This window comes from Bacillus rossius, chromosome 1 (assembly GCF_032445375.1).
Source record: "Bacillus rossius redtenbacheri isolate Brsri chromosome 1, Brsri_v3, whole genome shotgun sequence".
Taxonomy (NCBI): Eukaryota; Metazoa; Arthropoda; class Insecta; order Phasmatodea; family Bacillidae; genus Bacillus; species Bacillus rossius.
Window position 1 is genome coordinate 333,887,282 of NC_086330.1, and position 11,875 is coordinate 333,899,156.

General features: G+C 40.0%; 1 protein-coding gene across 1 annotated transcript; it reads right to left on the reverse strand.

Moving 5' to 3' along the window:
* Positions 1–523: 523 nt before the first annotated feature.
* LOC134530336 (homeobox protein 5-like) lies at positions 524–6,060 on the reverse strand. Its single transcript, XM_063365080.1, has 3 exons — positions 6,000–6,060; positions 4,757–4,856; positions 524–1,933 (listed from the first exon to the last, which is right to left on the reverse strand). The coding sequence occupies exons 2-3, from the start codon at positions 4,829–4,831 to the stop codon at positions 1,112–1,114; spliced, it is 897 nt and encodes a 298-aa protein (XP_063221150.1). The 5' UTR covers positions 4,832–4,856; positions 6,000–6,060; the 3' UTR covers positions 524–1,111.
* Between the last annotated feature and the right edge of the window lie 5,815 nt (positions 6,061–11,875).

The following is an 11,875-nucleotide window of genomic DNA, read 5'->3' on the forward strand; positions in this document are numbered from 1 at the left end:
AAGCTGTTGAATTGCGAAAAATGCTTTCCTCCCCCTCCTTTTTCCATCACCTTTTATAGTCTTAAGACTGATACGCCCTTTCAGTATCTACGAATATCTAGACACTTGGATGTACATCAATGGTCTTCCCATCATTATTGTTTCATTTAAATCAAATAATTGGGTCGTTATTTTAAAAACAATTTTTTAGTTATTGATTCCAATCAACGATTATACGAAGTGTCGGGGAATGTACTGAAACATGAGATACAAAGAAGCACATAATATAAGGCAGACCCTCTGAAGTTTTATCTATATTAACTAAAGCCTCTATAATCAACTCTTTATGAATAATTTTTTTTTACTGGCTTAATTCTGCAACAATAGTAATTCCCTTTATACATGGTGTTTGGTTTGCATTAACAATCTGACAGCCTGCCTTAAAAAATGAAGAATTTGGAGCGACAATCGCAGTATTATGTGTCTGCTAGCCACGTATGTTCACAACAAACGAAGTCAAGGATATTCAAGTAACATACACAAATAATTTTTCAGTTTATAAAATTTAATACATAAAAACTTTACAATAAAGTTCAATAACATGAAAGTAAGCATAAAATAATTTATCAAACCAGAATAAATAATACTTAAACAGGAGATATAGAAGCCATTTCTTACTTACCAGTTTTTAGACAAAATTACTTAAGTTTATAGGTTTTCATTGAAATTTTTGACTCCAACATAGTACAGTACAAACTGAATATATGAAGTTGATAAAGATTTAATACAAATACTACTTTACCTTGTGGAATCACTGGGGATGAAAAACTCATCCCATATATTAATGATGGATACAACAGCCACTCTCTAAAATTCTCACAAAAATATAGTAATTGCTATCTTTGTCCAACATAGCAGTTTTAATAAAATTATAACTAAAATACTGCAAATAACATAAAAATTCAAAATGGCGTTATTTCTCCTGCTTAAAATGTTTGAAAGATATACAAAAAAAATCAAAAGAAAGATAAGAACAGTGATAGTTTCAGAAATATTTTGTTTGGTTATAAAACTTGACTAACATTGCACTCGTCTTAATAGCCATGGTGTTTACGAACTGGAGCCAGAAAGATTATTTCCTCTCAGTAGCAGAACTGCAGAGCGTGCCCATTCCCTGGTTGACAGGCTTGTTGTAGTCGACTGTTGGGATCTGGCTGGCAAAGTCAGCACTCCTCTTTGAGGCACCGTTTTCTTTATTGTTGTTGTTGTTGTTGGGTATGTATTGCGTAAAGCCGTTCATGTTGTTCATGCCAGGCCAGTTTCCCATGTCGGGCGCGCTCATGTTGCCAGGTACATACTGATTAAAGTTGGGCGCGCTCATGTTGCCAGGTATGTACTGATTAAAGTTGTTGGGCATGCTCATGTTGCCAGGTATGTACTGATTAAAGTTGGGCGCGCTCATGTTGCCAGGTATGTACTGATTAAAGTTGGGCGCGCTCATGTTGCCAGGTATGTACTGATTAAAGTTGGGCGCGCTCATGTTGCCAGGTATGTACTGATTAAAGTTGTTGGGCATGCTCATGTTGCCAGGTATGTACTGATTAAAGTTGTTGGGCATGCTCATGTTGCCAGGTATGTACTGATTAAAGTTGGGAGCGCTCATGTTGCCAGGTATGTACTGCCCGAAATTGGTGCTATTGGGCATCAACTGGCCACCTATGTTATTCATGTCGGGTATTTGGTTGAATCCAAATAAGTTGTTGAAGTTGTTGTTCTGGGACTCCTCCGCTTCCCGCTTGCTCTTGAGGAGCTCGAAGGCGCTCTGGATGTCCTCCTGGAACTCGTCGGGCCACTCCTGCACCCCGGCGTCCCCGGGGTTGAGTCCGGGTGACACCGTGGGCAGCGCCAGCTGGTCCGACCTCCCGGCGCGCCGGCCGAACAGCCCGTCCGCCACCTGCACTCACAGCGCGCTCCTGCAGTCGCCTTCCCGACTACCGGCCCGGGGCCAACTCCCGTGCTGCCTTTCACACCCAACAACCTCGGCCATAACTGCAGTCGCCTTCCCAACTACCGGCCCGGGGCCAACTCCCGTGCTGCCTTTCACACACAACAACCTCGGCCATAACTGCAGTCGCCTTCCCAACTACCGGCCCGGGGCCAACTCCCGTGCTGCCTTTCACACCCAACAACCTCGGCCATAACTGCAGTCGCCTTCCCAACTACCGGCCCGGGGCCAACTCCCGTGCTGCCTTTCACACCCAACAACCTCGGCCATAACTGCAGTCGCCTTCCCAACTACCGGCCCGGGGCCAACTCCCGTGCTGCCTTTCACACCCAACAACCTCGGCCATAACTGCAGTCGCCTTCCCAACTACCGGCCCGGGGCCAACTCCCGTGCTGCCTTTCACACCCAACAACCTCGGCCATAACTGCAGTCGCCTTCCCAACTACCGGCCCGGGGCCAACTCCCGTGCTGCCTTTCACACCCAACAACCTCGGCCATAACTGCAGTCGCCTTCCCGACTACCGGCCCGGGGCCAACTCCCGTGCTGCCTTTCACACCCAACAACCTCGGCCATAACTGCAGTCGCCTTCCCGACTACCGGCCCGGGGCCAACTCCCGTGCTGCCTTTCACACCCAACAACCTCGGCCATAACTGCAGTCGCCTTCCCAACTACCGGCCCGGGGCCAACTCCCGTGCTGCCTTTCACACCCAACAACCTCGGCCATAACTGCAGTCGCCTTCCCAACTACCGGCCCGGGGCCAACTCCCGTGCTGCCTTTCACACACAACAACCTCGGCCATAACTACGTGATCTGCGCCTATCCCTTGACCTGTAAGGTTTCCTACGAATTCTAACAATTAGCAGACTTGTGGTTTTCCGTCGTTATCAGGGTTGAACCAATCATTAAAAAAAATATATAATCTCGAGACCCAACTTTTCCCCAGGGATTTTGCTTCCCTCTGACCCCTTACGTTGCGATGGTCCTGGCTCGCTAACGTCATCGCAGTCTGAATTATGACAATAACACAATCGCCCACGTCCACGCATTGAAAAAAAAAATGCTCCTGCGTTTCATTAATCTCGGTTTAAACTACGGCAGGCTTTGTTAATTTTTTTCGTACAATTAAATTCTCTCAGAATGTTGTAAATCAGGCGAGAATCAAGATCAAAAATTATTTTACTAAAATATCTCCCTCTTTTTTTTAATCAATACGCTGTTGCGTCCCTGTATGTTAATAAAAACTGGTACAAAAAGCTAACATTGAGATTGCAACATTCGTTTTTAATTTCATCTCGTGTATCTGCAGTTTCCTTTATCAGATCTTTAATAATAATAAGAAATTTACATATTAATTTTCTATTTTTTTTATTTCACACACACCTCAAATAAAGGATGTTATTCATTCTTTAACCTCAATGCAGAATATATTTGGGTTAAGGGAGGGAAAGGAAATTCAGAATGCCAAGACTTACTGTGATTTTTAATATTGTATTATTAATTAGTTATTGAAATTATTAAATAAATATTTAATATTGATTGGACATTCTCCGCGTAAAAGGCCATGAGCCGGAGTTAGCGCATCAACCTACTGCTCCACGGGGAACTACCATACTCGTCTTTTTCAGGTTGGATAATTGAAAATAGTTAAGTTGGCAACAGATTGCCGTTCAGATGTGGTATTCCAATGTATTACTCGACAAAAAAAACTAAAGCTTTCAACACTTGTGGAAATCGAAACTCATAGTCGAATGTAACTATTACTTCACCTGCAGGCAAACACGTTTAACTATCAGTTAATATCCTCCTTGATGTTACGTACCGAAAATGTTTCACTAAAAAATGAACTATTTCTGTTTCCAGGCACCTCCTTAAAGGATCCTTTGTTATAATAAATGCTTAAAAAGTGCATTTTAAAGAATATCAGCCATTTTCGTTGGCCTCCGGAATAGTTGCAAGTATCTTTACAGAATCTCCGATGCAGACATTTGTATAAATACGTCACTTGCGTCCTTTCGTGCATCCTTATGACCTTTCTTTTTTAGTAAAAATGTAACGATAGCCTGTCGCTTAGCCAGTCGATTGCTGTCTACAAGCCTTCTATGATCATACAAAGTTGTCAAATGATTTCGGGGCCATTTTCTGAGGTTCCTTCGGCGTGTGGATTTTAGCCAGTTTTAAAACGCGAAGAGTTGACCATACTTTCCCGTCGACATTGCAGCCACAAGCCGAGAAACCTCATTACATCCACCAGTAGCTTCGACAACGTAGCACGCAGTCGTGTCTGATTTCAATGCGGCAGGTATTCTACCTGAAGGAGAGCGTTATTTGGAAAGTTTCGGGAACAGCGGGCGTACCACGGCATCCAATCAGGAGCGGTTCCAAGGCCGAGCAAACCGGGCAGCTGGCCATTTTCTTTTCATGACCCTTCTCTCTCTACGAAAATTTTTAACTTTATTAGCATATAATTTAAAGTTATGGCCAATACTTTTCGATTTTTATTTCAGAGTTTATGATTCCATATAATAAAATCCTTCAGAGATATTTTTATGCCTCAAAATGAGCCACTTTCACCGGAATTTGATCGTTAGTTAGCCTTTGATGAAACTAAACCAAGTATAAATTAGAAAAATAATTGTCAAGTTTTAAGTTCCTGGTTGGCTTAAAATCATTGTTTGACAAATGTTCCGGCCTTTTCATTGGGCCTTCCCAGTAAGGCCCTTCTCCGTGATGTGAGGACCTGGGAGCTACGTACCGCGGCGTCCAACTCACCTTCCTGAAGTCCAGCGAGGCCGAGCGAGCGAGCGCGCATAGCGCCAAGACGACCAGCACGCGCGTCGAGATCATGTCTGGGGAGGGGGGGAAACAGCGCCTGGAACAAGACACAGCGTCTCGTTCAGGAACTGCCCCGCGCCGCTGCTTCGCGAGGGAGCAGTCAGCTGGAGACACCAGCAGAACCAAGGCGTCGCCTCTGGACTGGCGCGCGGTCTTCCCCACTACGGTGTTTGAGCGGCAACCGTAACATACGGCGGAGGAATCAAGATCAATGTTTAAATTCAAGTCTCCTGGGTGCTTTCCAGAATCTGTTCCGGATACATTATGCCTAAAAGTGTTATTTTCTTCTGAAAACACGCTTTTCAGCCGTTTCCACTCTACGCGAAATTAGAATTTGTAAACGAAATACGGAACCAGAACTACTCATCCGCCCTCTCGTATTATTAAATGTTCTTCGTAAACAGACACCACTCGGATATCTTGAGCAGTTTTCAGATAGCGTGCTTTCTTTTTTTTTGTTTTTTTTTCTCATGAAGCTCTGAACACAGCTTGTGTAACCAAGTAGTCGAGGGCCTTAACACATGCGTCGTTTTAATCATTTAAGTCAATATGAGAACGACCCCCGACCATCTGTGCCCTTATGGATGGCAAAACGTGTTTGGGCTATAATCAAAATTTAACTTTAATTGCCGGTTGATGTGTGTTGTGTTTGAAATCTTTGTTTGACAATCCCCACTTCATGATGAAATTTTTACGGTTCATCATATTTAGTTCCTTTCAAGCTGTTATACAAACTTTTGTCATTTTCCTTTATACAGCTACGGTTTGTCTTACTAACCAATAATTGTTTACAAGACTTTCTTCGATGGATAGCCTAGAGTTCACAGTAATGAGAACCACAAACGCAACCCAATCAGTTCCGACGTTTACCGAAGTAAAATGTTAGGTAAGGTTCAGTAGGTGATATAAATAATAATAGTTCTTTATTTTTTCCAGGAGGGTAGGTTAGTTCAGTTCGGTTGTCGTTACTAAAATAAAAGTTTAGTTAGGTTAGCGTTATATAAAATAATCTATTACCGGAAAATATATAAAGCCTTGTAATTTGGTGTCCTTTCACGAGCGAATGGCAAACTTCGGAGAACTTCGGGACTGTTCAAGTGTGGCTCTCATCCCTGTGAACTGTAGGATTCCAACTCCAACACTCACTCCATAGAACAACACATCTATGAGAGACACTTACCAAAGAGGAAAAAAAATGCCTTGATTGTTGTTCACTTTTCCCGTTGAGCGGCGGAAAGCGAGAGAATGATTTCAGTGTCCGCGGAAGTCGTATATATACACCTCCGCGAAGGGTGATACCCCCAGCAGTTGAACCTCCCCCCCCCCCATGAAACCCACCCCTTCAATGACGTCTCCGCCATCGAACAAACCTCGTGATAAGCTTCGCGTGAGCGACGCGAAGCCCAGTTATTGACCTGTTTGGTCGCGGATTGTGAGGGAGCCGGAGCTGATAGTGACCGCCGGCCAATTAGCTCGTGAATATAATTCAGATAAGCGTGGCAGTACACTTTCCCAGAGAAACTTGAAACTGGAAACCAGAAAACGTTTCCCCCCTCTACGTCGTTGCGCCAGCACGGCACCTGACACAAACATGTTGAGAATTTTAAAGGCTAGAGCTAGACAACATTTTGATTTTTTTTAAAATATTTAGGACGGTTATTTCTTATTTAAGAAAAGCAAAGAACCCACGTTAGTAATACCTATTGAAAATGTGAGAAAATTACTATGTGGTTGTGTTGTTTCACTAGAGGTACCCTTTAAAATATCTTATTCCTTACACCCAAATGATTTCACAAAGTAAAATAATGTAAACATTGTGAATCCCGTCGTGATACTTGAAATGCTTTTGTCGAAATTAAATGTAAGAGCTATAAACAAAGCTTATGGCTTTAAAATAAACTTTGTATTCTCATGCACTAGCAATGGTTTGTTTTCTTTTATTTAAGTTGGACGTTTCTTTTTGTTGAAAACGAGGTCTTTAGAGTGGGTAAGGTTCAATGACACAATTAAGGGAAATTGGGAAATAGATCTGCAATGACCCAAAGTAGGTATTAAACCTCCCCCAGAGAAACAACAGACATTCTTAAATCTACGTGACCGGTCAGGTGTTCGAACCCTGGTGCCAAGGACTCACAACTGGGTCGCGTAAGCGAGTATCTCAGTAAAAGCTAACCTCGGTAACTAGAACATTCATGTGTTCTTATGTTGCAAATATATTTATAATATGAAACGTGAACACGAAATTCAAAGTCAGAAAAAAGTAAAAAGACTTGAAAATATACTAAACTCAGGCTTTGGATCTGATTTTCGACAAGGAATTTTATCTGAATGCTGCCCAAATTGTTAAAATTCATTAAATAGTTAATACTATAAAGTTTCCATTTGGTTTTATGAACTTTGTTTTGTGCCATCTGCCACAGATGTAAGCATCATGGTTACACATTTCCGTTCCATGCGACTTCCGTTCCATTCACGAAATTACTCCAACCAAATGACGTATACCGAGAGCTAAGATGTTACATATCAAAAAAGTTAATGATATTCTTAGCTCTTTTGTAATTTTCATCGTCAACGAGCCTAGCATTGAAATGTTACTGACAGTTTGACAATTTATTTAGAACTTTTTATTGTATTTGTGTTTTTATGTGTTCAATATGAACATATAAAATTTCAAACCTGTTCTGAACTCGTTTTGTATCTTACTGTGCTACGGAAGTTTTGTGGGGTTTCAATAAGTAGGCGTGGGTAATGAGAGGTGGGTAAGAAGATTTATTTTGTAAATATCTCTCTTCTCGTTAGGATGGTTAGATTGTGGAGTCTATTACGCATAGATTTACATAACTTCTTAATGGTATAACAGCTAAATCTGGTAGTGATTTACTGGAAGTATTTTTCCCCCCGAAATCAGAATCACAGTGAAGGCCCTACGTACTGTCATATTTATGACATTGATATTTTCAGATCGATAATTAAAAATTCAATTTAAGAATCTGTAGCGGTTTTTTAGTGACTTTGTGCCACAGAGGTTACTGTGAGTTTTAATTTTTGTTCGATATCAAGGAAATATCAAAACTTCTTAACAACAATTTAACAATTACAAAATGGTCTCCCTACAGGTTTGGGAATTGGTTGCTTGGACAAGATTGTTTTGGTATTAGTAACACTTGCTCATCAAAGTCAACTTAAAAAAAGTAACTTTAGACTTGTAAAATGCTATAATTCTATAGTATATTAGTATCCATATTTGAATTAATCCATTAAAACACATTAATAATATATTTATATAATAATTTTGTGTGTCTGACAGACAGATCTACAGCCCACTTCCAGATGTGCTGGAAACTTGTACCTAATTTTTAATTTTTGTTGCTCTCAGCCTGTAAACGACTAAAAAAATTAAAATAATAGTAATAGTTTTCAATACCCTAAAATAATTTAAATTGTGTTGCAGCCAAACGTTTGGTACAGACCTTTCTTTGGAAGTCCATTTTTATTAAATGGGCTAAACAGTAAGGGGTACAGTAAGGTTTCGTATCAAATCTACAATTTCTCCATTTTTTTACTTTTGTTCGTATTTCATTCTCTTAGACATCAGACAGAGATAATTTTTTTATATCCATGATTTTTTCTATTATTTTTTACACTTAACAGACTTGGCAGGCAGATACACGTTATAAAAATCTACAATGTTGGTATTAGCTTTGACTTTTTGTCGTATCTTAGTTGGTTGAACTTTAGATATAACAGTTCTTGTGCTAACTTGCCTGTTACATTTTTTGACGCTAGCTACCCTATTAGAGTGTAAAAATTACATCTCATTTAATTACATTAATTAAATTACATCTCATTTAATTCATAAACTTAATTTTAAAATATACATTTTTCACAAATAATGTACGACTACAGTCTTTAAACGTTGTAAGCCTATCGAAGATGGAAAGATCTAGAACTTTGGTTCTAAGATTTTTTATCTTACCTTAAACAGTTATACCTTAGCGAGCTATAAATTTAGATTTATTGTACTTTTTTAACATTTTTTTTTTATAATTGTTATAAGGCAGCTAGAACCATATAATTTAACTCGCTTATGATAGTTTAATGTGGAAATGTCAAATTTTAATGTTTCTATCGGTCCTATGTGTGTGAAACATTAAAAATTGTTTTCCTATGTGCGTATCTATATATGAAATCGCATGTGGGAATTCTAGCGCGAAACCTCAAACTGCGGTTGAAGCTCCTCAACCAGTTGGAGTTTGGGGACGAGGCCACTAATGAGTAGTGGTTTAGAGCTTAAGCACTCAATTGTGGGGGGGGGGGGGGGGAATACCCTCCAAGGGGAATTTCGGAGACCGAGATCTAAATGGAGAGTGAACTTAAGGGCAATAAGGGCTTCGCCTCCAACGACCGAAGCGAGTATTAATATAAAACGATATGTAATAGTGCTACCAATCACATTCTATAAGGAAGAGATATTTTGTAACCTCTTATAACGAATAAATGCACCAATTTTTTAGTAGAAGACACAGGTACGGAAAATAGAAAGTTGGCTTATGACACGGAAATAATTACAAAAAAGGGTTTATTATATTTAAGAAAAGTATCAGTATCTTTAAAGAAATATTTTTTTTCAAAAACTAAAAATGTGTAATTGGCATTATGTTCATGAAAAAAAATGCTAAAAAAGTTATTTTTTTCTATTATTTCAATGCTTTTATAAAATAAATGTTTCGCGAGTTGTGTTCAAGTATCTTCAGTGAATTTTTGTGCATGAATGCTAACTAGAACAAAGGTAACTTGTCCTGATAAATGCGCTTTGACGCACATGACTGTGTGAAATTTGTTTCGGTCTCTGATGGTTCAGATCAACGATAACGCCTCTGATATCAGAGTGTAGAAAACTTGGCCGGACTTCAGAAAATGAAGAAAGGTTTCTAAATGAAGTCTTGTTAAATCAAATCGCAATTATTCTGGTCGGGCAATTTATTTTCTTATTTTTTCCTGATTTGAGACACAAAATTAATAAGCATAAAACAAGTGTTCTTCATTAATTTCCATCCAAAATTTAAGAATGATCTGTATATTTCATATCAAGGTGATTTGAGAGCGAATCGTACCAACAGTTTTCTGTGAACTGAACAGACTTCAGTTCTGTGAACATTCCATATTTTTTAAGGTTTTCTTTAGAAAACTATGGCCTCGCTATAGATGATTTTTTTCAATAAGTTATTTTTCAGTTAACTGGAAACTATGCACAAATTTGGTGTTTCTGTCATTTAATAATAAAATTAATATCGCTTTAGTATAAAATATTAAACGATAGTTCAAAGAAGAAAAGATTTTACTTCTGCAAAGAAAAAAAATCTGCCACTATATGTATGATAGTGTGTAAAGTATTGCAAGGAAAAACCACAGTATTTTTATCACTTAAGTTGGAAATAACAAACACAACATCACACCAAATATGTACCTATCTCACTGGTCCATAATCAGATATTGCAGTTCCGTAGATTAGAAGCTTTTCGGCCACTTTGCATTAAAGAAGGAAATAAATAAGTAGTGTCATTGAACTTCAAGTTCCACAAAAATACAATTAATTATTTGAACGGAACAAAATGATTGTATTTAAAGACTATTGATAAAATTTTACCTCGATAGCACCCTTGCAATATTTTCAAATGATATTCACTTAGCGTAATATCAATGGTAGTTAAAGGTCGCGCAATTGATGATAATTGCGAAGAACTTGTGCGCGTTTCCACACATTCTGGTCGTAATGAATTATCAAATAGCTCTTTGCAAAACCACATGTGCCTTCACTAGTTTCCGTAGTTTATAAACTGACTTCAACACGTTTATCACTGAAATTCAACACGTTTAGAGCTGTTTGTTACAATCTGTATTAAGTAATCACGATTTTTTTTTTCCAGTTTCTGGTGTTACTACAGTACGCACTGTTGAATGATGAGAACCACTGGTTGCTGGGTCCTTTATTGTCACTGGAACTGTTCACAACAACAATTGTCCTACTACTGAACATATGCTGGAAATATTCTCGGCAGAACAGCAAATGCAGGGAAGGTATCTAGTGAAGATTTCCAAACAGATCTTGGGTGAAAGTAACGACAGTGTCGTGCGGGACCGAGCCTTAAGGAACAGATGAATCTCGTTCGTAGCGCGGACAGGAATACGAGCTATTCAGTGGTGTGGAGGGGGGGGGGAGGCGCGGCGAGAGTGAAGGGAGGCCAGGGAGACGCGGCTGACTCGGTGACGTACGAGCGCAATCTAGTGGCGGCGACCCGCGCAGGGGGGATCTCAGAGTCGCCTCATCCCGCGGGCGGCGGTGGCGCCGCGCGGCGGATCCCGCGAGAGTTACCGCCGTCGTCGCCCCGGTGCGCCGCCGCCCCCAGGGACCCCGCCTACCACCCGAGCACGCGTCTGCTCTGCGGGGATTCCCAACAACCCACCCGTGCATCGTACCCGTGTGTATCTTACACGCTATATGTTGATTCAGTTTTTAGTTCAATGTATCTGTGACAATGTTTGGTATGTCCAGGCTGTAATATTTATCAGGTTTATTTTTGCATGTACCTAGTTAGTAAAGATGTATATGGTTAAGTGCAAGACAAGGCGGTACTCCTTAACTTCGCCACTTAAAATAAGGCAATAAATTAATTAATTATATAACACGACTGGGGTTTGGTTACCAAATATGTTGAGGTTGGATGAGTAGTTCTGTTCCCGTATTTTGTTTTTCAACTTTTTTTTTGTTTCTAGAGTGAAAGTGGCTGAAAACGCGTGTTTTTTTGTAATAATACTTTTTTGCGAAACTTGAAAGTGCTCAAAGGCAATCGAAATACTACACCTCAATCTTCGTTTCTAAGTCATTTAACGTTACTCTTACCGCTCATATGTCATAGTTGCCCCCATGCACGGCGTAAAAGGCTGCGTGCCAGTTCAGAGCCCTAGCCAGCTCTAAGAGGCGATGCCGCTGTAGAAACGTATAATTCCGTATCACTAACACAAATACGCCACTCGCTAGGTGGACACTTTAATGTT

What these genes read in the sequence shown, in the direction of transcription:
- LOC134530336 (XM_063365080.1), bottom strand. Translation starts at nt 4,831, where the DNA reads ATGATCTCGACGCGCGTGCTGGTCGTCTTGGCGCTATGCGCGCTCGCT. An exon ending in CCTCGCTGGACTTCAGGAAG is followed by an intron (nt 1,934 to 4,756) that starts GTGAGTTGGACG and finishes CTGTGAGTGCAG; the next exon opens with GTGGCGGACGGGCTGTTCGG.